The sequence below is a fragment of the Panthera leo genome, chromosome F3 (genome assembly GCF_018350215.1).
Source record: "Panthera leo isolate Ple1 chromosome F3, P.leo_Ple1_pat1.1, whole genome shotgun sequence".
NCBI lineage: Eukaryota > Metazoa > Chordata > Mammalia > Carnivora > Felidae > Panthera > Panthera leo.
Window position 1 is genome coordinate 3,357,777 of NC_056696.1, and position 24,286 is coordinate 3,382,062.

General features: G+C 61.5%; 1 protein-coding gene across 5 annotated transcripts; it reads left to right on the forward strand.

Moving 5' to 3' along the window:
* The first annotated feature begins 922 nt into the window (after nt 1–922).
* Nucleotides 923–23,760, forward strand: PSEN2 (presenilin 2). Of its 5 annotated transcripts, none has more exons than XM_042925461.1 (13): nt 931–1,008; nt 6,775–6,857; nt 7,361–7,396; nt 11,704–11,864; nt 13,529–13,743; nt 14,444–14,636; nt 15,455–15,522; nt 16,408–16,628; nt 17,269–17,367; nt 19,641–19,724; nt 20,088–20,189; nt 20,886–21,004; nt 22,343–23,759. In XM_042925461.1, the coding sequence occupies exons 4-13, from the start codon at nt 11,724–11,726 to the stop codon at nt 22,496–22,498; spliced, it is 1,398 nt and encodes a 465-aa protein (XP_042781395.1). In that variant the 5' UTR covers nt 931–1,008; nt 6,775–6,857; nt 7,361–7,396; nt 11,704–11,723; the 3' UTR covers nt 22,499–23,759. The 5 variants fall into 5 exon arrangements, with proteins under 5 accessions (XP_042781399.1, XP_042781395.1, XP_042781400.1 ...); XM_042925466.1 differs by having other exon boundaries at nt 14,495–14,636; XM_042925464.1 differs by lacking the exon at nt 931–1,008 and adding an exon at nt 3,551–4,211.
* The last annotated feature ends 526 nt before the right edge of the window (nt 23,761–24,286 follow it).

The window sequence follows — 24,286 nt, forward strand, 5'->3', positions numbered from 1 at the left end:
GGGGTGCCTGGGTGGCTCAGTGGGTTGAGTGGCAGGACTCTTGATTTTGGTTCAAGTCATGATGCCATGGTTGTGGGATCGAGCCATTTTGGGGTTCTCTCCCTCCCTCTCTGCTCCTCCCCCCTCGAAGTAAATACATAAACATTAAAAAAAAGGAAGCCACTCAGAAATGTCACAGTATGGGCAATCTCAGCTCATCCTGTGGACCCCCAAATCCAGAATTCTTAGGCCAATTCTCAGGTCATCGGTAGCCATATCATTCCCCAACAATTTTGTCTAGAGCTCCTGGTGGCTCTGAGGCTCTAGAAAACAGAGCAGGAAAATTCTCAGAATGTTAGCTCACCCCAGGCCACTAGTGCTCTCTTATTGTGAGTAATGCTGGGGCGGGGGTTGGGAGGGCGGAAGGGGGAGACGCGGGGACCTAACACCACAAGGAAAGATGCCCCTCGAGCAAATGAGCTAAGGTCCCCGCAGAGCTGCCAGACACCTGTGAGATCACAGGTCTTCCCGTCACTCCTAAGGTCAGCGCCCTGTCCTATGCCAGGTTATACCTCGGCATCCCCACGGCGCCACCCCGGCAGGCCGGCCCCCGGCGCGCCCCGAGAACCCCACCTCCGCCTCCAGCGCGCCAGGCTCCGGGGGCGGGGGGGGGGGGGGGGGAGGAAGAGGGCGGGCCCGGGGGCGGGGCGAGCCAGGGCCCCGGCCGGAGCCGGGGGCGGAGCCGGAGCCGGGGAGGAAACGGGGGCGGGCCAGGGGGGCGAGCAGAGGCCCGGGCCGGAGCCGGGGGCGGAGCCAGAGTCCGGGGTGGAGGCAGGGCCGGGGCCGGGCCGGGGGCGGGGCCGAGGCCGGCGCTGGGGGCGGCCCGAAGCCGGAGCCGGGGAGGAACCGGGGGCGGAGCCAGGGGGGCTGGGAGCGGGCTGGAGGCGGAGTCTGCGCCGGCGCCAGGGCCCGGGCCGACGGGCGCTCGGCCAGCCGCGTAAACAGCGCCGGAGCGCCGCGGCCGAGCAGGTGAGCGGGCGGGGCTGGGGCGCGCGGGCCGGGCCGGGTCTCGCGCCGAGCGGACGGCCCGGGTGCAGCTTCCACCCGCAGACCGGGCGCTGACTCCCGCACGCTCCTCGCCGCGGCGGGTCGCGGCTGCCCCTGCCCCGGCTGAGCTGCTTTTAGTCCGTGCGCGCGCCGGGTCCGGCCTCTGCGGCCGGCGCGGGAGCGCAGAGGGGAGCGCGCAGGGGAGCGGCGGCGGGGCCCGGCCGGGACCTCGGGGGTGGGCGGAGCGCGGGGAGCGGCCCCCAGGCCTCGGCCTGCGCCGGGCTGCGTGCGCCTCCCCGCCTCCCGGGCCGCTAGGGGTGGGCGCGGCGCGGGGTGCCGAAGGGTCGGGCATTTAAAGGAGCAGCGCACGTGGGTCTGGGAGGCGCGGGCCCGGCGTTGTCCCCGCGCTCGGACCGCTTTGGCGCCCGGTCCGGTGGGCCTGCGGCACCGGGCCCCGAGCTCTGCGTCACGGGGCAGGGGGAGGCGAGGGTCTTCCCGCCCGGGGGAGGAACCGACCGCAGGTGGGGCCTGGAACCGCGATCGTGGTCCTCGGTGCTGGGGTGCTTGGCTGTTTTTATCAGGCTCTTACAGCCGTGGGGAGACTCCCAGAATCAAGCTTTTGAAGCTGAAGGAGCCTGACACAGAGGCTAGTCCCCGCCCCCAATTTTATCGATGAAAAAACTCAGCCCACACAGCTAACGCGACTGCCCAAGGCCACCCAGGTAGGATAGCGCAGAGCCAGGCTTAGAACCCGTTGTCTGGCGTCTCGCTCTGCTGTCCAGCCCTGGCACCGGGCCTCAGCCCTTTGACAGCTGGATGAAGGGCTCCTGTGTATTGAATTAATGGGTGTCCCCTTTCTAAGGTGTGAACCGTTGGTCCGGTGGGCCGACAGCACCCCCATTTACGCATGGAGATAGCACCCCATCCGCAGCAATTGCAGAGCCAGCCTGGCTCAGAATCGGCAGCCTGGGCTTCCTAGCCTGTCCCCCCTCCGGACAGACCCGGGCTTCTGGTACCGACGCCCTTGATGTCCGTTCTGTAGACGCCTGAGCCTCCAGTGCTGGCCGCCAGGACCTTCAGCAGTAATTAAAGGCTCTGGATAAGCTGCTTCAGGTGTGGGAGGCTCAGGTTTCCCTCCGTGTGAAGGTGGCCTGGTGGGAGCGGGGAGGTGTGTCAACAGCTGTGTGTCCTGGGCCCCGCTGGTGAAGCGGCAGGGGGGTGGGTCCTGGCGCCAGTTCAGAGCTGGCTGTCCAAGTTCATTCCTCAGGTGGGTGAGGGCACCTTTAGGTCGAGCTGGCCCGGGGTGGGGCTTTGGTGGAGCGTTTTTGCAGAGTGGGATAGGTGTTGTTTCAGGTTTCCAGGGAAAATTCTGGAGGTTTGGTGTGGAAGTAGGTGTGCACTAAGTCAGTAGTCTTACTCGCTGTGTGCACGGGAGACAGACGCCCGGATCCTATCTGTTTGAGAAGGAGTGGGATAAGAAAGAGCCCGGCCACAGGCTGCCACTCACAGGAGGCCTGGTGCCAGTCACCATGCCTGTCACCCCTCCCCTCAGCTCCCCGATGGCTGTTCACAGCCCCACTGCACACCCGGTGGTGGGGGGGAGGGGTCTGCCAAATGAGAGACTCCCCCTACCTTGGCCTCTGAGTTACCCATGATGATCGTGACATAACATGTCTTACTTTGTGGGTTTGTCATATATGAGAAAAAGCCCTTTGGGGACAGTGGTTACCACAGACCTCTTTACACTTCCGATCACACTGAGGTCGCTATTACTTTTACCCTCTAGAGAACGGGAAACAGGTTCAGGGAGTTAAGCCACCTGGGATTTGAGCACCGGGATTTGAACCCAGCTGGCTGGGTTTTTAACTCTCGAGTTTTTGCACAGGAGGTTCCCACATGCGCCCCCTGCCCCCGTATTCCTGCACTGTTGCCCGAGACATTTCTTTTTTCTGTTTTTATTACTATTATTTTTTAATGTTTATTTTATTTTTGAGGAAGACAGAGTGAGCAGGGAGGGGGCAGAGAGAGAGGGAGACCCAGAATGGAAGCAGGCGCCAGGCTCCGAGCTGTCAGCACAGAGCCCGATGCGGGGCTCAAACTCACGAGCCCCGAAATCATGACGTGAGCCGAGGTTGGACACTTAACCGACTGAGCCACCCAGGCACCCATTTGTTTTCTTATTTTCAAAAATCTATTGTATTAGAGAAGAGAGAGAGTGGGGGAGGGGCGGAGGGAGAGGGAGAGACAGAATCCCAAGCAGGCTCTGAGCGGTCAGCGTGGAGCCTGATGCAGGGCTTGAACCCATGACCCGTGAGATCATGACCTGAGCCAAAACCAAGAGTGAGACGCTCAACCGACTGAGCCGCCCGGGCGCCCCAACTGCCCAGGACGTTTTTTTGCGCTCTCCATTAGTAACTACCTGATAGAGCAAAAGAAAAAAAAAAATTTGTTTAAAGAGACCAAAACAGTGTGCATGGGGGGGGGGGGGGGGGTCACGTGCGTGTTTCTACGGAAGACATCGTTGGCTTGTTCTCAGCTGTTGCTCTGACTTTTGGACACTGTTTAGTTGGCGACTGGCAGGACAACCCGTGTTTCTGCAAGTATTTCCACCTGTTCCCTGACTCCGGTGGCTGGGGGAGGGTTGAGGGAAGGAATGTCAGGGCTCCGAGGCTGGCACAGGCTGTCTCTGGCCAGGGCCTGGAAAGTTCTCCTCACCTTGAGCTGGTCGGATCGGGCATGGGCTTCAGTGTAATCAGCGTTGGCCTCCAGGCCTGGGGATGGCGAGGCTGCCGTGGTAAAGTCTGGGGAAAGAGAAAGTTCCAGTCACTCTTCGGGAAAGACCAGACATCAGGGAGGAGATCATTTTTGTTCAGCGTCTTCAGTCCTTGGGACGCCAGGAGGCTGGCTCGTCTTTGCCAAAAATGGGGTCTTCTGGAGCATGGGAAGAAAATTGGAAAGGGCGCTCACCTTTCTGCTGTACCTTAACCAGCAAAGTCTTGACTTGGTAGAGATGAAAGGAACACGTGTTTGCTCTAGAAAATTCAGGAAACATTTTTTTTTTAAAGAGTCACCCATCAGCTCTCAGCCCAGAGATCACCGCTGTCAAATGCCTTTCCTCACAGCACTCCACGCACGCCCATGTGTTCGTTTATTAAAGCATCAGAGGCAGGAAGCTGGAGTTGAAGGTTTGTATTCTGTTTTTCCTGTTAACGTCAGGTCTCCAGAATTTTCGCCTCAGGAGTATTCTTGGTAAATCAGGTTTGAGGCACACAGAGCACGTGACTGTCGCTGGTTAATTCACTGGTGCTGCAGGACGCTTTCTCACTTACCCTTTTTTGAAATGTGTACTCATTTATTTTTGAGGGGGGGGGGGAGACAGAATGGGAAGCGGGCTCCAGGCTCCGAGCTGTCAGCACAGAGCCCGACGTGGGGCTCGAACCCACAAACCGTGAGATCATAACCTGAGCTGAGATCAAGAGTCGGATGCTTAGCCAACTAAGCCAGCCAGGAGCCCCTCTCACTTTCCCTTTTGAATTGACCCCTGGAAGCAGTGTTCTGGCTCCTGCCCCCCAGGCCACGCCCACATGGGAGTCCCCACCCCCGGCGCCCCTCCCCGCCCTCCTCCACCATGCGAAGCCCCAGTAGCAGAAGAGGCCTCCAGGCTGGCATTGTGGGGTTGGGGGCAGGAGAGGGACTGAGTGAGTCAGTGACCAGGAGGCATTTGTGACCTCTCGCCGGTGTTTCGGAGAAGCTGGGTGGTAAAGACACACACCTGCCCGTGGCAAAGGCACGTGCCTTTTAAGTATGGGGGTGCCCCCAGAGAGCCCACGCGGGATGCTGTGCTGGCCGCCTGTGTGACCACAGCTCTCGGCCACGCCCCGAGTGTGCGGGCCTCACGAGTACTTCGGGTCGGCCATCCCGAGACCCGAATTGCCGCTGTGGCTCTGGTCATGGCACTTCAGCCGTGCCTTTTGTCCCTCTGGGTTTCAGTTTCCTGAGTACAAAATAGGGCACTGACCGGATGGCCTTTAAGGTCCTTGCCAGCTCTGGCATCGGTCCCGTGGACATGCCCTGTCCTTTGACAAGTTGCTCATGTTGCCAGAGTGCCCTGGGCTGGGGCTAGGTGGAAACGGTGTCTCCCTGGGTCCTGGGTGAAGGGTGACCTTGGTGACGACCCTTGTGCCTGGCGGTTTAGCACATCCGTAGCTTTCCGCGGGGGGTGGGGGGGGGGGTGTCAGCAGCTTTCCTGTCCCTGTCCCCTCTCGCTCTATCTGTGCCCCTCCTTTTCGTCTTCATTGTAACGGCTATTGGCCGAACACCTGCTCTGTGCCAGTCACCTCACACATTATCTCTACTTTTCCACGTCACTCTCCCGAGGTGTGCCTGTTCTGTTTGTTCCAGAAGAGGGGACGGCCGTGTGACGTTAAATTGTCTGAGTCTGCGCGGCCAGGGAGTGTGCGGTTCACATCCCACAGCTGGGTGATCGGATTGCTGCTTCTTGTTTAAAACAACCTTTTTTTCCTGGGTCTTACTCAAAGGTGGCATGTTAGGGCCAGACCTCTACCCCTTTCCCCAAACTGCCCCCTTCCCAGGCTGCTTCACGACACAAGAGAAAGCTTCATGGGGCCTAGACAGTTCTGGGCAGAAAAGGGCAGGCAGAGGTAAATACAGAGCCTGGGTCGAGGTTCAGGAGGCCCCATCAGGGTCCCCTGTGGCCTCTGATCTGGGTCCCTACGGGACTCTGGCCGAGGCTGCCTCCCGGTGTTGGGAGAACCTTCCGGCAAGTGACGTGCGTCACGGTAAGGGCTGGGGTGGATGGACAGATGGATGACGGTCAGCCAGGGCCAAATACCTGGTCAGTTGCCCAGGGCCAGCGGGGACAGGCAGGCAGGGAAGGTGTGGGGGCTTCTAAGGGAATTTTCTCTCCCTGGTAAACCCTGCCCTGGTATAAGGCGAGAGCCTCCGGGCAGTCGTGGGAGTGCTGGGAGGCAGCCTCGTGACCACAGAAAGCGGTCTGTTTAGACCCACGCCACCCTCTCTGAAGGAGAGGGCTCCTCGGCCGGTTAGGCCTACTGCAGAAGGACGGCAGGTAGCAGGACCCTGACCTGTCTCCGTAGCCGCATCAGTGGTAAACGCAGTCGCCCCCCATCTGCTTTGGGAGCAGTGCTCTACTCCTTTCTTTCTCCAGCGAGGCACTGGTGTTTACGATGGCGTTTTACAGTCTTCTTTCCTACTGAGCTCCCCTGGCCTCCCGTTTTAAGGTCAGAGCCTTCACATGTCTCTGCGATGGAAAGAAGGTCGAGGAAGCTGGGTCACCGGGTTTCCTGGTTTCCTCGATAATCGCAGGAGCTGCTGACACAGGCACGTTGGGGGAAGTCTCTGGGTCAGACTCCCCTGGTTTGGCTAATTCAGCTTTTCGATCCCATTCAGCTATTAATGGGCGGAAGCGGTGTGGGTTTTGTATCCTCCGGCGGCGGCTCGGTCCCTGGGAAGGGCTGCCCCCCCCCCCTCCCGTCCGCCCTCTGCGCCTTCCTCGGCCCCCTCCTCCAGCGCGGAGGGCTGGTTGCTATGTGGCTGGTAGGACTCTGCCACCAGCGGGAGAGCCGATCGGCCCCACCCCCGCCTGCTGGAGTCAGCCTCCCAGGCCGGTTGTTTTTGACGTCACCGGCGCTCTGATGTGCACAAATACCGAGCATAAAGGTTGTCGAACCGCGTACATTTGGGTGGTGATGGTGATTTTCCCTCCAGGGATTTCAGAGTTGCATCAGGCTTCAGTTCCGACTGAGAAACCGGAGGAGTGTCTGCCAGCTGCTCTGTTCTCCAGGAGCCAGGTAAAAAGGGGGGCTCCGAGGAGGAGGACAGTGACCCCGGGGCCCACCTGCCCCCCGCCCCGCGCCCCAGTCCAGCGAGGGGACGCAGGAGAGCGCAGACGGGAAGGAAGTTGCTACTTGGTATTTCCCACTGAAAAATTAACGGCTTACAAAATAAAACCACAGACGATCCATGTGTGTAAGAGGTGTGGGAGATGCAGGAAAACGCGGGGTGACCCACGGTCTCCGCATCCAGAGGTAACCGCTGTATCTGGCCAGTCCTTCAAATACGTTCGCTTTCTGAGAAAATTCAAACGGTTGTGTATGAAGTTTCGTGTCTATTACCTGGGGTTTCCTGTCGCGTTGTTTCCTGTTGTGAACTGTTCTCTGGAGTGACGTTTTAAGCAGTCGTGGGATAAACCTCACCAGATCCCAGGACAGGGTTTCTGGCATGTCAGTGTTTTTACAGTTAGAAACGTCCACAGCAAACGGGTCTTTATGGAAATCTTTTATTATTTTCTTAGGACAAATTCTGAGAAGTGGCATTTCAGGACCAAAAGGTATGGATGTTTTTTTAAAGCTTTCGATCTCTACTGCCTTCAGAAAGGCCGGTCCCGTTGGCGGTGCTGGAGGTGTTTTGAGTCCACTTTTTCCCCGTTCTTGTCCCCGGTGGGCAAATGCTTGGGCACTTTCTCCACTGGGAACTGCCTTCTCCCCCTGCCGCTTTCCTGTTCCCGCGGGTGGCTGTCCCTGTGCTTCCCCAGCCACCCTCTGGTCAGACGGTTTTCAGGAGAAGGCATTGTTCCTTCTTTCACTCCCGACTGAGCCGCGCCAGGGACAGGGACAGAGAGGTGGACTGGATCCCTGCGCTGGGGGCCCGGGGGCAGCTGGGCTTGGGTTCCAGGGCCCGGCAGCCCCAGGGAAGGTCTGACTGCAGCCTACGGTCACCCAGCGACCGTCTCAAAGTGCAGACCCCCGGACCTTTGGTCGGAACGGAGCTGGGGATCCGCACTTCCAGTAAGTGGTCTAGCACGGTGTTCAGAGTGCAGACCCTGACTGCTGGGTTCAGGGTAACTTTGAACCTCTCACGTCTTAGACTCTGTTTCCTCAACTGTGAAATGGGGACGAACAGCAGTGCCCGGCTCCCCGGTCATTGTGCTCAGTGTCCCCCCACCCCTGCCCCAGGTGGCCTGGGCCACTTTGAGAAGCAGCACCTTCCCGAGTCCTGCGTCCTCTGTCAGGTGTTGAGGGCTCTGAGAGGCACCTCACCTGTGACCCCCGGCCACCAGGCCCAGAAGGTTGTGATTAGATAGACCCCCCTGCTCTGACAGCCGAGGGAGCCCCTCAGGGCCTGCGCTCCTGGGGGTCTTGGGCCCGGCTTCAGGGAAGGCTTGGGAGGAATTTAAAGAGCCATTTAAAGAGCCGGATAAGGGAGGAATCTGCCCAGGGAGCATTTGCTTTCCAGTGAGGGTGCCACACCTGAATTAGCTCTGACAGCCTGTGAGTGCCCCCTGCCCAACAGCAGGGCAACGCTGGGGCAGAAATGCTCTCTGGGGAATGTCTTGCCAGCTGCTGGCCACTGGCTGAAGAAATGGAAATTGGAAGGACCTTTTTTTTTTTAATGCTTATTTTGAGATAGCGCGGCACAGGGGCAGAGAGAGAGAAAGAGGATCCTAAGCAGGTTACACACTGTCAGCGCAGAGCCCGATGCGGGGTTCAAACCCATGAACTGTGAGATCACGACCTGAGCTGAAATCTAGAGTCAGACGCTTAACCGACGGAGCCCCCAGGCACCCCAGGACTTGGTCCCCGCCTCTCTGTCCTCACCCTCCCCAAGCAACTCCCCTTCTCCTTTGAAGAAGCATCTCTGTTCTCTGTACATTTCCCCTCCTCCCGCCCCCACGATGCTGCGGCTGCTGTGGTTCTCAAGGCTGAGATTGCCCCCTGCCTTCTGTGATGCTCTGCATGTGGGGACCCTAGGTCTGTCCCTCCAGCCCCTGCTCAGACCAGTCACAGGCACCCCGGGGGGCCTGGGAGGAAGAGGAGGGAGACTGTACTGCCAACTCACATCCCTAGAAGTGACTGCCGGGAAATGCCGTGTCGTGCCCATCCCACCCGCGGCCCTGCTCCGGACGGGGTGTCATGATCTAGCCTGGGAAGACGCCACCAGCTCTCGTCTCGGGTGCCCCTCCCTGCGTGAGACTGAACTCACGACTGCCGCCATGGGTGATGACAGCTGCCGGGTCCAAGCTGCTGTTTTTTCAGGATTTGGACACCGAGACTCGCAGGGGGAGGACTTTGAGGTGCCCCCCCCCCCCAGACCTGTACCAGATGGTGTTTTTCGTCACCACACATGAAGGAACGAAGCCTGAAACTTCCCAGGCCCTGCAGCGTGCTGGGGCTGCTGAGCCGTGTTCCCCCCCCCCACCCCAGACGGGGCTGGTGCCCGGGTCTAGTCGCCCTCCTGTGACCCTGAGCTGAGGCTGGTGCCGGGGAGGGGGGGCTTGCAGCGAAGCGGGAGGAGCCCCCCACCTCCCGAGGGTGCTGCTGGCACACTGCTTTTGTAAAGCTCACCGTGGACACCTGCTTCTGCCCAGAAGCCTTGGCTGGCCCCTCGCCGCTGGCCTCAGCCCTTGCCCCTCCCTGGGAGGGGGGCAACCCCTCCCGATCTCGATCTTGATCTTGACTGCAGAAGCTCGCCCCTCCCTGTTCTGGCGCTTCTGTTCCTCTGCTGCTAGAGCTTTTGTTTTTCTTTATTATGGACGTATAATGGAAGGGTGGTGTAATATCAGCCCCGGCTGTATATTGTGGCGATTAGACAATTCCGTACGTGTCTCAGTGTGCCTCCCGTCCACTGTCCCTTACTCCCCTTCACCTGTTCGCCCCTCCCCCCAGCAACCCCCCTGTTGGGCTCCGGGTTTAAGGCCGGTTTCTTTGTATGTTCGATTGTTCTGTCTCTTAAAGTCTGCCTGTGAGTGAAGTCACGTGGTCTTTGTCTGTCTGCCCTGGGTCAGGGGAGCTGGCTCATCGTGAAGCCTCGGGAGGGGTGTGGGCTCTGCCTTGTGCCCACAGGTGGGGGATGGAGGTGGGGTCCCTTCAGGAGTCACCCTGGCCACGGCCCCCGTCACCGGCTTCAAATAGGGCAGGGCTGGCTGACGGTAGAAGGCACCTGCTTTGTGTGGAAATCACACATTCCGGGGGTGACCGCATGGTCGCGTGCACTCTCAGCGTCCCCACGGCCTCTGGGGGCGTCGGTGGGAGAGCAGGCCTGCCCAGGGGGAGGCAGGGACAGCCTGGTCCACCAGGGGTTGTCTGCCGCTCTTCTAGGCCCTTCTGCCGTGCTGGCTTCCCGTCCTACTGCTGTAAGGACACTCCAGCTGGGGACAGCACAGTGAGGTGGGGGCAGGCATCCCTGCTGTGTAGACTCTCCGGCCTGGCCTTCCCTGAGGTCCTGCCCTCAGCTGTACTTCCTCTCTCTCAGACAGACACACACACACACACACACACACACACACACACACACGCACATGCCCATCCCGCGTGGTCTTGCGGCTCCCCTGCACCCCAGACCCTCCCCCTTTTTTTAATGTTTATTTATTTTTGAGAGAGAGAGAAACACAGAGTGTGAACAGGGGAGGGGCAGAGAGAGAGGGAGACACAGAATCCAAAGCGGGCTCCAGGCTCTGAGCTGTCAGTACAGAGCCGGACACGGGGCTCGAACTCACGAACTGCGAGATTGTGACCTGGGCCGAAGTCGGGCACTTAACCGACTGAGCCCCCCAGATGCCCCTCCCTGACCCTTTTCAACTGGTTCCTGGACCAGACTCCGTCTTTCGCTGAGACGGGCTTGTCCCCTGCCCGGGGCTCCCTGCCTGGCTGCCATCTCGGAACCTGTCCTGTGTTTCTCCCCCACATCCAGGGCTGACCGGCGTCCTCCCAGCCCTTTCAGGGTCCGGTCCCCTCACGGGCATCCACCCTGCTGCCCGTGAGTCAGCGTCTGTCCACCTCCCGCCGTTGTCTTCCGGGGGGGCCGGACACCCCCTCACATGGCACAGGAGGCCCTCACACCTCCACGGCCCTGACTGGCACGTTCCTTCTTCGCGCCGTCTGCCCTTCCTCCCACCTGGAACATTCTGTCTCCGTCTGGGCTGGTGGCTTCTTTAGAAGACGTTCCTGATCTCTGAGGTTGACTCCCTCCTTTGGGTTTCTGTACCTCTTGGTGAACACTTAGGTTATGTAACCGGTCACGTTGGATGATTGTTGGTCTTTTTTTTTTTTTTTTTTTTCCCAATGTTTCCTAAAGCTTATTTATTTTGAGAGAGAGCGAGAGCACAAGCAGGGGAGGGCCGAGAGAGAGGAGGAGGGAGAATCCCAAGCAGGCTGCACACTGTCGGCTCAGGGCCCGAGGTGGGGCTCGAAACCAGGAAACTGAGATCATGACCTGAGCCGAAATCAAGGGTCGGATGGCTCCACTGGCCGAGCCTCGAGTTGGTTTGTTTGTTTTGTTTTTGGATGATGGTAGTGTTTCTTGTTCATCTTCACGTCCGCGGAGCCCAGCAGGCTTATGGTTGATGTCACAATGTCGGTGCTCAGTGGATGTTTGTTGATCGGACGAACGAGCGTGCGGTTTGGAGTGGCCTCAACTTTTGTCGTGGGGTGTTTCACCCGTGGCCTGGATCTCCTCGGGCCGTTCCCCCGAGGGTCTGTGCCAGCCACGCAGGCGGCCCCTGGGAAGCCACTGGACACACGTGTCCTGGGCGGTTGTCAGGGAGGACCCGCGTCCGGGTCCTCAGGCCACACCCCCAGCCCTCTGCTGCCTTGGCCCGGCAGGAAGCTGGAGCGAGGCCCCCTGTGCTCCGTTTTGCAGGCGCTTCCTGAGGCAGGGCCATGCTCACGTTCATGGCCTCTGACAGCGAGGAGGAAGTGTGTGACGAGAGGGCGTCCCTGATGTCAGCCGAGAGCCCCCCACCACGCTGCTGCCAGGAGGACAGGCAGGGCTTGGAGGATGGAGAGGGTGCTGACCAGTGGGTAGGTAATCGCCGGCGGCCACAGGCCTCGAACCCAGCCCCTGGGTTCCTGGACCTCAAGGCTGGAACCCACGCTCCCCGATGCGGGAGGGCGGGGACCGTGTAGGCGAGGATTGGTCACACGGTCACACGGTGGGCCCTGGTCGGCCTCGGGGCCCACAGTCTGCCTCGGGCTGCATGGTTCTGTCCCCCCCGGTCCCAGCAGCGCGGGCTCCCCTTCCTTAGCAGAGGCAGAGGGGGGCAGGAGGCACTGTGGAGGGTGGGGGCCGGGGTATCGTAGAGTGGGGGCTTATCAACAACAGCAACGTCTTCCTCACTGTTCAGGGGGCTGGGAAGTGCGAGCTCAGGTGCTGGCAGATCCAGCAATGTGGGGAGGGGGGGTGCTGGGGAGCTCTGGGCGGGGCTTTATAAGGGCCCTCATCCCATCGGGATGAGGTCACCTGGTCACCTCCCAAAGGCCCTCCTCCTCCAAGTGCTATCACATTGGGGTTTAGGGTCCAACGTGTGAATTTGTGTGTGTGTGGGGGGGGGGGGGAGGGGCGGGGCACAGACGCTCTGATGTCGTCTGCAGCCCACCGGGCAGGAGATTATAACATCACGGAGAGGGGGGGGTTTCTGGGGGAGAGCCTCCCAACCTCACCACCTCCCTCCCCATCAGGGCAAAACGACATCTGAATTTGCTCGAAACCCCTTCTCCGTTTTGCCCCTTAGTGTTTAAAACGCAGGATTTCCCCTTCCAGCCAGCCTCAGACCCGCTGCCGAAGTCAAAGCTCCTTCCCTCCTCTGAGCTCCGCCAACTCAAGGCCACCGGGGGCCACCCTTACGGCCCCTTCACCTTGTCTCCTGGGGCTTTCATGCATTTTAGTTGTCTCCATCCCCGTTCGTCTAGGCTTTTCTGTTTCTTCTCAGCTGAGCGCCTGGCTTGGAATTCTCTCCGCAAAGAGCTGATACTGAAGCCACAGTCATTTTGAATTTTTGTTTCCCTTGGTTTTGTCTTTGGCGGTTAATCAACGAACAAGGCCGCAGATGACCCTGAATCCGCATGGTTTCCAAACAGAAATTCTTGCAGGGGCTCGGGCCAGCGTCTGCGGGCGTCCTGCCCTCCTGCGGGGTGTGTGTGTTGGGGGGGGGGGGTGGCAGGAGTCCAGAGTAAGTTTCTCCTCTGCAAATTCCCAGTGTCTTACCATCAAAGAGAGTCCCCACGTGCACTGACGGTTCTAGAGTGTGGTTTATCCACCAGGAACGTTTCATTTCTTCCTCCTCTGTCACCTGGCCGGCCGCCCGAGTCAGTATGGCCACCGGACCAGAACAGAGTGGCATCTGAGTCCCTGGACTGAGGCGGGGGGGGGGGGGGGGGGGGGGGGGGGCAATGCTTAGACATGCTCCAGGTCCACTAGCCACGCGTCCTGGGCATGCAGCCCGCCCTCTTCTGTGGCTGCTGTGGCCCCTTTCCCGTTTTTTTGGTGGTGAGTGCTGGCCTTGGGTCTTCCCTAGATGTCCTCGTAAACCTTTCAAAAGTACAGCCCCACTCCTGCATCTAGCTCGTTCTTAACCTCCGCGAGGCAGCATTAAAACTCCTAGCTTCCTGTCACAAGACGCCCGTGCGCTACGTCGGCAGGCCAGCGCTGGGGCATCCCGTGGCCCTCACCCTGCGGCTTTCCACAGAGAGGCCAGGATAGCGAGGACGACTTTGACGAGGACCCTGACCACTACGTCTGCGGGGGGGTCCCGGGGCAGCCGTCAGGCCTGGAGGAGGAGCTGACCCTGAAATACGGGGCGAAGCACGTGATCATGCTGTTCGTGCCGGTGACGCTGTGCATGATCGTGGTGGTGGCCACCATCAAGTCCGTGCGCTTCTACACAGAGAAGAACGGACAGCTGTAAGTCGGGGAACAGGGGGGGGTCGGGTTCACGGCACCTGCAGCCTCTCGAGGGAGGTTTCGATCATTGCAGTGAAAAGAGCACAGAGGGGCGGCAGCGAGAGGCCCGCCTCTGCTCGTCACCCGCTCCTCTGGGGGTCACCACTCCTCTGGGGGTCACCTGCTCCTCTGGGGCTGTCGCTCCTCTGGGGTTGCTGACTGCCTCCTTCAAACCTTGTTACTGTTTTTAGTTTGGAGCTTACCTTTCATTTTGGGTTGGTTTTTTCAAAGAGAGGAGCAGAGGGGGAAGGCCCCCCCCACCCCAGGCTGGTCGGGGGTGGCAGGCTGGGGCCCCAGAGCAGGTGGGGTCCTCCGTGGGCAGCCCCAGGTGGACAGGGCCAGGGCGAGGGGCCGGCGGAGGGCCTCCCGAGTGCAGCTGCTGGCCTGTGTCAGGCGGGATGGGGGAAGCGGCCAGTGAGCCCTGGGCTGGGGTGGGTGTTTGCGGGTGCCCTGGCCAACAGGAGTGGGGAGGGCTCGGGGAGGGGGAGCCTGGGGTGGGGGGGAGAGCACCTGGGGAGGGGGAGGAGCCCTGGGCGGTGGGGAGGAGGCATCTGGGGGAGGGGCCGCGGGGTGGGTCTGGGGGAGGGGGAGGCCTGGGGGGGCCCCTTCCTTGCCCCCTGGGTCTCGGGCACCAGGCTGAGGTTGGGTGGCTCGTGGGCAGGCCCTATGGAGCAGGCAGGGAGCAGAGTCTGCAGCCCGCCGTCTCCCTCAGCATCTACACACCATTCACCGAGGACACGCCCTCCGTGGGCCAGCGCCTCCTCAACTCCGTGCTCAACACCCTCATCATGATCAGTGTCATTGTGGCCATGACCATCTTCTTGGTCGTGCTCTACAAATACCGCTGCTACAAGGTGAGTGCCTGGCCTGCGGCCGCCCCGTCCTGCCCGCCGGCCCCGCACCGCTCGCGGAGCCGCCTGTGGCCGGCGGCGTGGCCCGCTGCAGAGCAGAAGCCGGTTTTCGCCCCACCCCGCACTGCCTGCCCGCCGTCACCATCCTTTGATCGGACGCAGAATCCCACCTGCCCGGGTCCCTCCCCGCAGTGTTGGGAGAAGTGAGATGTTCTGTTTCAGGCTCCCTTCACCCCGCCCCTCACCTCCCCGGCAGGTTTATTTGCCCTTCCCATTTCCCCCTGGGCTGGGTGTGCAGGGGTCGTGCTGACGGGCGCGCCCCGTGGCTGCAGCCGGGGCCCAGGGGGTAGCGGACGAGCAGAGGCCCCAGTGGGGGCCACCCTGGCCCCATCGCACAGGCATCGTCCCAGTGAGTCTCCTGTCCCTTTGTCCTGCCGTTTTCTTCTCCGTAGCCCTTGTGACTACCTGTCAATACATTTATATGTTTATCGGCTGACGGCCCTCGCCATGGTCAGGAACCCCGCTGGCTGCCTCCCCGGAGCCTAGGGCCACGCCTATAGGTGACAGTTGTCCAGTACGTCCTGTCTCTCAGTGAGGGAACAGGGGTCTGGCTGCTTGAACCTGAGGGATTTTTCACCCCATCCACCTGCCGGGTGACCTTGAGAGAACTCCGTGAATTTCTTTGCCCCCTCAATCTGTCACATGGCCACCCAGTGCCTTCCAGTGTAGTCCCAGAGGGGCCTAACGAAGATTCGGAGGCTTGGGGGTCAGTCCCGAGAAGCTGGGGGCCCGTGGTCATTCTGCCCGTTTCTGTTGTCTAGTTTATACACGGCTGGTTGATCATGTCCTCGCTGATGCTGCTTTTCCTCTTCACCTACATCTACCTCGGGTAAGTGCCCCCTGCAGGCAGCAGGCTCCTCGAGGACCGGGGAGGGGTGCCCGGCAGGCTCCAGACTCTCGCTCGCCCCTGTCGCCGCTCCTACAGCCAGGCCTCCGACCCCTCCTCCCGCGGCCTCGACATGCGTCAGTGGCGCTCTCGGCAAGCCTCTCCATCCCTACCTGGTTCCTGATGGATGATTTAGATTTATTTGAGAGAGAAAGAGAGAGAAAGAACGTGAGTGAGCAGGGGGCGGGGGCAGAGAGAGAGGGAGAGAGAGAATCTTAAGCAGGCTCCAAAAGGGGCTCAAGCCCACGACCTGGGATCAGGACCTGAGCTGAAATCAAGAGTTGGACGCTTGGCCGACTGAACCATCCAGGCGCCCCCGGTTGCTGATTTAAAACAAATGAGCACGGAGGACGAATTCTGTGAACCCAAGAGGGATATACATCCCTTAAAGTTTACATTCTCCACTTTGGGCCAGGCCTGGGTGCTTCCTTGTTCGTGTGAAAAGTGATGTGCTCTCTTGCCCTCGATTTGAGCTCTCAGCCTGACCCAGGGGCCCAAAGGGACTGGAGGGACAGGGGAAAACCCTCTGCCAAGGACCTTTTTCCTGGGCACGGGGTCCTCCAGGCTGTGCCGGCACACGTTTATGGGAGCCAATCCAAGGATGAGACGTTGGTATACATTCCCCACCTCGTTCCGGAAAATACTTCAAGTGGGTGGTTGTGGGGCTCACAGAAACGGGGAAGGGGAGATTGGCGAGTGAAGCCAGAGGTTGGAAAAACCCGGGCTGGGACTTCATGGTTGAGGAGCCGGGAGTGTCGAACTGTGTCTGGTTGGGTGTGGTGTCTCCACCGAGTTCCCCGCCCCACGGGCTGGCCCTTGGTCGCGCAGGGAGGTGCTCAAGACCTACAACGTGGCCATGGACTACCCCACGCTGTTCCTGACGGTCTGGAACTTCGGGGCGGTGGGCATGGTGTGTATCCACTGGAAGGGCCCCCTGGTCCTGCAGCAGGCCTACCTCATCATGATCAGCGCCCTCATGGCCCTGGTGTTCATCAAGTACCTTCCGGAGTGGTCCGCGTGGGTCATCCTGGGTGCCATCTCCGTGTACGGTAGGCGGGCTCAGGCGGGCCTCGAGGCTGCGGGCGGGGGCTGCGTCCGGGTCGAGTCCCCCTCACTGGTGCACGCGAGTGGCAGGCGCTGAAAGGTGCCCCCCTCCCCGAAGAAAGCTGGGTGGGTGGTCTCCCCTCTGAGAGGCTCGCCTTCGTGAGACGCGGGCGCTTGACGTGGCCACTGATAATCGCGCATCCGGTGAGCGCTCGCGACACCCTGGAAGCAGTTTGCTCCTACGTCCTCGGCCGTGGGATCGGCCCCGGGACCCTGTAAATGCCGAGCACCCAAAGCGTTAGCTGCCGTGTAACAAGCGTTGGTGTGATTCTGTCCCCGGTGCCGTGACTTCCATCTGAGGGTGAGGAATCCGAGGCTCAGGGAAGTCGGATGGCAAGCCGGCCATCGGGGTCCCCGAGCCACACGGCGATGCCTCGTTCGCAGTCCGCCCGTTGAGACCCCGTTCTGGGCTTCAGCCAGCACAGACTCTCGGGGTTATGGCTGGAAACCGGGGGCTGGGAGCTGGCACGCAGGACATGCTCCGAGCCTCGCCTGTGCCCCGGCGTTAGCGGGCCGGCTCCTCTCTGGGGCTGCTTGGAAATAAATGTCACTTGTAACACGTCCCGGCTGTCTTTGTTCTCCCAGATCTCGTGGCTGTGCTGTGCCCCAAAGGGCCACTGAGAATGCTGGTGGAAACGGCCCAGGAGAGAAACGAGCCCATATTCCCTGCCCTGATATACTCCTGTGAGTATTTATTATTGAGAGAGAGAGAGAGAGAGAGGGACAGCGTGTGGGCAAGGGAGGGGCAGAGAGGGAGACACAGAATCCGAAGCAGGCTCCAGCTGTCAGCACAGAGCCCGACGCGGGGCTCGAACTCACGAACCACAAGATCATGACCTGAGCCGAAGTCGGACGCTTAACCGACTGCGCCCCCAGGCACCCCCTGAGAGGGTACTTTGGAGAGGGGCTCTTGAGGGCAGGGGTCTGGGGTGCAGGGTGCACTTGCTTTTCACTGGGCTCCCTTGACAGCTCCGTGGCTGTTAAAGTCTCCGAAGGGAAGGGACACGGGAGTGCGCGCGTCTGGCCGCTGGGCAGGGATCTGGGTGTTTATATGGATTCAGCGGGTGTGTGTCGGGTCCCTGCTTTGCGGTGCCCTGGCCTCATGGGGAACACTTTACAGACTGGCTGCCGAGTGCCAGGGCAGGATCTCGAAGGCAGGACTGAGCTTGTGGTGGGAGCCAGGGCAGGTGGTCCCCAGCGTGAAAGCACGTTCTAGGCCCGCTCTTGGGAGGAGCAGAGACCACGTGTGAGAATGCTGAGGCGGTGCCCTGACGTGCGTTCGCCGCCTCCGCGCTCTGGGGGCGCACGTTCCCGGAGGGGAGGCCGCAGCTAAGCAGGCGACAATACGTCAGGAGGCGAGCGCTCGGTGGAAGGATGACTCGGTGGGGGACCTGAGCACTTCAGGGTAGTGGGGGTGCTGTCTTGCAGAAGGTGGTCAGAGAAGCCTCTGTCATAAGGTGACATTTGACCAGAGACCTACCTCGGGAAAACCCGGGGACAGAACGCCAGGCGAAGGCCCGGAGTGCTGGGAACGGAGCCGGCGGGGGCAGAAGGGGGCAGGGGCAGGTCCAGATGTGCTGGGCCCCCGCAGGCCACGGTAGGGACATGGCTTTTCCTCCCGAGTGAGCTTCGTGCCCCTGGAAGGTTTCAGACCCACCTGACGTTACATTTTAGTGGGATCGCACCGGTGGCGGGAAGGGAGAACAGAAGGCATGGGGTCGGGGGCGGAAGTGGAGCCGGGTCTGGGACAGAATGACCCCCCCAGGAGAGAGGGCGGGCGCCGGCCCCAGGGCGGCGGGAGAGGCGGTGAGGCGCGGGTGGAGTCTGGAGATATCTTGGAGGCAGGTTTGCAGTGGCCGTGGTGTGGGTGGTGAGAGTGCTGTGGATCTGAACCTTGAAAGGGCCGGGGGCTGCCACGTCGGGGGAGGAGACGGCGGCCCCGCCCCCCCGCGGAGAATGTTCCCGGTAAGGCATGCTCATGGCTAGGTAGGCCAGACGGGGACGGACTCGTGGGACTTGAGTTCACACGGGGAGAGTGAACCGGGCCAGAGAGGGAGAGAGCACACAGGCACTCCCCCCCCCCCCCCCCAATCCAGTGATCCCGCCCTGGACTTAGGCCACAGGGAGCAGAAGAAGCAGGGTCTCGAGCAGATGTCTGCGGGGTAGCCGAGGGGTCGGGTGGGTGGAGGAGACGTGGTGCGCACGTACGGATGTGGGCGGGGCAAGGTGTGCGCACGTACAGATGTGGGTGCACGAGGTGTGCGCGCGCACAGACGCGGGCCGGCGAGGTGTGTGCATACAGACGTGGAGGACGGGTGAGGGGCGCCCAACCGCGAGTTACTGTTTGGCCCCCTGAAAGGAAGGGGATTCTCACACCTGCCACGTGGATGATCCTCGAGGACTCTGCGCCCGGTGAATTCAGCCCGTCACAAAAAGGAAACTATTCTGTGACCACCCCCCCCCCCCCCCCCCCCCCGCCGTGATCCATCCGGAGGAGCCAGATTCCTAGAACCAGAACAGGGAAATGGGGGGACACGGGGGTGCTCGAGGTACCGAGAGTGCCGGCAGAGGAACAGCTCGGGCCCGTGAACACCCCTCCCGCTAAGGAAGCGTCCAGTTAACGGAGGTTACGCGGGTACCGTGTGCGTAACGCGTGTTTTGCCACCATGGGACGGAAACACCGCTGGTTCCCCGGACTGTTCCCTGCTGACCTTGTCATCGGTTTCGTGAGGAGAGAGACACACACACACACACACACACACACACACAGGCCAAAAGACCAGGAAAGGCTGTGTCCGGGCCCCTCCCCCAGCGGCCTCCTCACAAGGGGCGGAAGCCAGTACCGGCTGGAAGTGGGGGTCCCACGCGGGCCTCCTGGGGACGCTGCCTCCCCGGCCGGGGGGCAGCTGTAGTCGGCAGCACCTGAGGCACCCCCCACCCCTCGTCTCCTTCCCCAGCCGCCATGGTGTGGACGGTGGGCATGGCCAAGCTGGACCCCTCCTCCCAGGGAGCCCTTCAGCTGCCCTACGACCCAGAGATGGGTGAGTGTCGCAGGCTGGCAGCCTCTCGTCGCCCGGGCCTGCTGCCCTGCACCCGGCCCGGCCTCGCCTGGCTCCCCCCCACCACCCTGGGTGGGGGGCAGGAGGGGAAAAACCCCCTCCTGGATGGAGCAGGTGGGACTTAGAGCCTGTGCCTCAGTCCGTTGGCCTCCTTCCCTTCCCTTGGGCGTGTGCCAGAAGGTTCCTCTCTGTTCAGGGCTGGGCTGGCCCGGCCAGTGGGGTGAGGGCAGGGGAGCCCCGGGCTCAGGCCGGTTCCCCACAGATCCCAGATCCCTCTGACCAGACTTTTGTCTCTCTCCCGTGCACCTGCCTCACGCAATGACGGTCACGTTCTTGGACCCCCAGAGGAAGACTCCTATGATAGTTTTGGGGAGCCCTCGTACCCCGAAGTCTTTGAGCCCCCGCTGCCTGGTTACCCCGGGGACGACCTGGAGGAAGAGGAGGAAAGTAAGTCATCTGTGCCCAGGTGGTCCGCGTGCGCTCAGGGTGCGGGCGGGGGGTGAGACGGGCTCCCTGGAGGCAGGGGAGGGTGGTGGGGAGAAGCCCCCTTTTACATCAGAGACGGCACCAGCAGTGACAGCTGGAGGAGGGAGCCCCCGTGGCCGGGAGGAGGGAGAGAGAGGAGACCAGGCAGCGGGCGCGTTCGTCAGACAGTTTTATCGTCCGCGGTGAACTCTCACCCTGTTAACAAGTGCACTGGCCGATGTGCGAGCTCGCGTTCACTGTCGGTGAGACGTCAGCTAATTAGCAGCCACGCTCCTCTGTTTTTAAGGGGAAGGCTCACCCGACGAGCTCTGGGCATCGTACGCGTCCTCAAAGGTGGTGGGATTTCGTACAAAAACGTGTAACTTAAACTCAGCCCTAAATTGTATGGCTTCCTGCCGACCCCCGACGGCACGTTATATTTGCTCTTTTTTACTCAGCTAAGGGCCAATTCCCCGAATTGTCAGAAATGCCAGCTTTTTCACAGCCCAGACGGCAGGTCAGCCCGTCCGAGGGCCCCGTTTCCTGCCGGCTGCTGCTGTCTGCCAGGACTGGGGCCCCCCGGGGCCCCCGGATCCAGCGGAGGGGCTGGGCTGTGAGCTGGCATCTGCCGTCTGGGGCTCCCGACCCTGACCGGCTCGCTCTGTCTTCCCCGCACAGGGGGCGTGAAGCTCGGCCTGGGGGACTTCATCTTCTACAGCGTGCTGGTGGGCAAGGCGGCGGCCACGGGCAGCGGCGACTGGAACACGACGCTGGCGTGCTTTGTGGCCATCCTCATTGTGAGTGGCCTGGGGACTTCGTGGGGGGCCCTGGTCCCAGGGGGATTTTCAGGTGCCGAGTCCCCTGCAGGGGCGGAGTGATGACGCGGGGCCGGGCAGGGCTTACGGGAGGCTCCGAGCAGGGGAGGCCTGGCTGAGGGGCTCCCGCGTTACCGACCAGGCACGCGGTGGTGCCAGGGGCTTGGCCAGCCTCGTGCGGTCTCACAACGCCTGCGAGGTGGGGTGATGAGCTGAGGTTCTCGGAACCGGGAAGAAGTTGCGGGCCGTGCCCGTCGGCACAGAGCTGGGGAGGGGCAGGCTGTGGCTTGAGCTCTGGTCTCTGATGCCTTCCACGCCCCCCAGACACCATGGGGTGCTCTGAACCCCAGAAGCTTGCGGGTCCCTAGAGTCCCTTAACGTGGCCAGATACCCATACTGGGGGACAGGTCCTGAGAGACCGCAGCTCTGAGCGGTGGAGGCTCTGAGTGGCATATACCCGAGCTCTGCCCCGGTGAAGGGGGGGGTCGCGGGGCACAGTGAGGTGGAGGGGTTCTGTCTGTCCACAGCGTGTGTTCGGGGGGGTGGGGGGGTAGTGGACCCCCACGCTTCTCCACCTCGGGACTGACCCGAAGCCCCGCCCCTCCCTGGACCACAGCCCACGTGGGCAGGGGCAGGGCAGGATGGGCACCCACCTCCGAGGCCGCGGGTCACGTGGCTTCGGTGCCCCTCTGGTGCCAGCTGCTGAGACCCTCGCTAGCGTTTCAGTGGAGCTCGTCCGGTTCTCTCTTTTTTTTTTTGTTTAGAATTTTTTTTTTTTAATTTATCTTGAGAGAGAATGAGATCAGGGGAGGGGTGGAGAGAGAGAGGGAGAGAGAGAATCCCGAGCAGGCTGGCGCGCTGTCTGCACACAGCCCGATGCAGGGCTCCGTCTCACCCACTGTGAAATCAGGACCTGAGCCGAAATCAAGAGTCAGGCGCTTAACCCGACTGAGCCACCCGGGCGCCCCTCATCTGGTTCTTTATAAATAGACGTCCCCCAGGGGAGGCCTCTGTCACTGGTCACACGTGTCACCGCCGTAGCTGGAGTCTGGTAGAGCAGGGCCGCTCTGGGAGTCGGGCTCACGCGGGGTGTGACAAGGGGGTGAGCCCTCGAGAGGACCCGGGAAGAGGAGGGGTCGGGCTGTCGTCTGGCGGTCTGTCGTCTGACTCTGTCACACCAGTGCTGAGTCCTGGGTGGGGGGAGCCCGACGTCGCTAACCGCCCCCACCTCCGCCCCGCATCCGCACTGGCAGTCACGACCTGACCTCCCCTCCCCTCCCCTCCCCTCCCCTCCCCTCCCCTCCCTTCCATGTCCCGCAGGGTCTGTGTCTGACCCTCCTGCTGCTGGCCGTGTTCAAGAAGGCGCTGCCTGCCCTCCCCATCTCCATCACCTTCGGCCTCATCTTTTACTTCTCCACGGACAACCTGGTGCGCCCTTTCATGGACACCTTGGCCTCACATCAGCTCTACATCTGACGGCGGGCCGGGCGCCGTGGGCTGGCGGCCCTGGGCGGGTCGTGACGGGTGCCCCCGCGTAGTGTCCCGGTCTAGTGCCATATGTCTCTGAGACTTTTCTTTCCTTGACGAGAAAGAAAGAGAAGGGAGTGTCGTGTTTACTTGGCGAAGAGGAAGAAGCAGCTTTTTGGCTCTAGTTGTTTGGTCACTGGAGCACGGCTCACCGACCGAGGGACCGAGGACGGCCGTGTGGACGAGGACGGTGCGGCGAGGCCGCCCGGCCCGGCACCACAGCCCGGGGTGCTCCGCGGGCCAAGGCGAAGGAAGGGACCAGGAGTCCGTGCTGGGATGGCGCTGAGCACCTGCCCGCTGTGGCCGCAGAAGGAAGCCAGCGTGCCCTGCGTGGAATGTCCCCAGTGCTTCTGTCTGTGACGTCGTTGTTATTTTATTACCTTTAGAAGCCGGGTCCTGTTCTCGTTCCGGCAGTTACTGCTGTGAAGTGGCTTAATATCAAAATCAATAAATAAGTGAATCCTGTTGGAATGCTGGATTCGGTCCGTTTCTAAGCGCCGAGCCCTCCCACCCCACGCGTCTCGTGGCCGCTCGTGGGAGGACGTGTGCTCCCGGCTCGGAGGGAGGACGCACCCAGGAGAGGGGCTAACGGCCCCGTCTGCAGTCATCTCTCCAGGTAGCTTCCTCAGCTGGGGTGTGCGGGGCGAGGGGCGCCCGACGGCCCGGAGCTCGGACGTGTGCGGGGCTGCTGGCCCTGGGCAGACCCCCCGCTGGCCCCGCTGTCTTGTCACCAAGAGCAGCAGTGCGGTGCCTGGATGAACCAACGTGCCCTGGGGCCACACTCGAGAGCCCCACTGTCATCCCTTCTGCGGCCACCTCGGGGTGCCGTGAGGGGAGAGTGGACTGGCCGGCGTCTCCCTTTCCCTTCCGCATCATCCCGGGCCACAGAGAGCATCTCAGCGAAGCTTCCGGCCGGGCCCGAGCCCTGGGGCAGCCGAGCAAACACAGGCCTGTGGGTGCCGTCCTGACCGCGGCCCCGTGTCCTTGTTCCTGAAATGACGTAGGTGCCCTGCAGCTGTGTATTTGTCGCGAGAGAATAAAATCGTGTATTTCGACGTTTGACATCGCTTGCTTTTCCCTGGGCTGTTTGTGGGAGAGCAGAAGGAACCGGGGAGCCCGGAGGCCAGACGCGGACTGGCCGCGGGTGGCATTTCCCCCGCTGGCGCTTGGAATCCGGACACCGTGACTGCCGGTGACTAACTCACGGTCAGAGCCCAGGTGGTGGCATCACAGCCCGGAAAGCCAGAAGTCGGTGGGAGTCTCAGCAGATGAGGGCCGGTCCCTGGTGGTAAACGGGAGGAAAAGCTGGGATTAGCTCGTTCGGGGTGGGAATTGAACGAATAGCTCGGGGGTTGGGAGGGGGGGTTGTCCACAGATGAGTCCTCATTTGTTAGGTGTGGACAGGTCGTTGCCCAAGGCCTGACCAGGGTGCTGGGGGCGGAGGCCACGTTTAGGCGGACAAGCAGAGGGTGGGGGGCCCTGCATCCAAGGGACTGACAGGGAGGAGAGCAGAACGGTGCCCGTGAGGACGCGCCAAGACAGAAAACAAGGGAATGTCACTAGGCCAGGGTTGGGGGGGGGCGGCAGGTCACCTGCAGGGAAACAAAGGTAGCTAAAGAGACGTTGCTGGGGAAGCCGGAAGCTGGTCCTGACAGCTGAGAGCCTGGGGCCCTGACACAGGGGCGGGGGCAAAATTGGTGGTTCAGACTTGCTGGGCGGTCACGTGCCTAGGTTCCC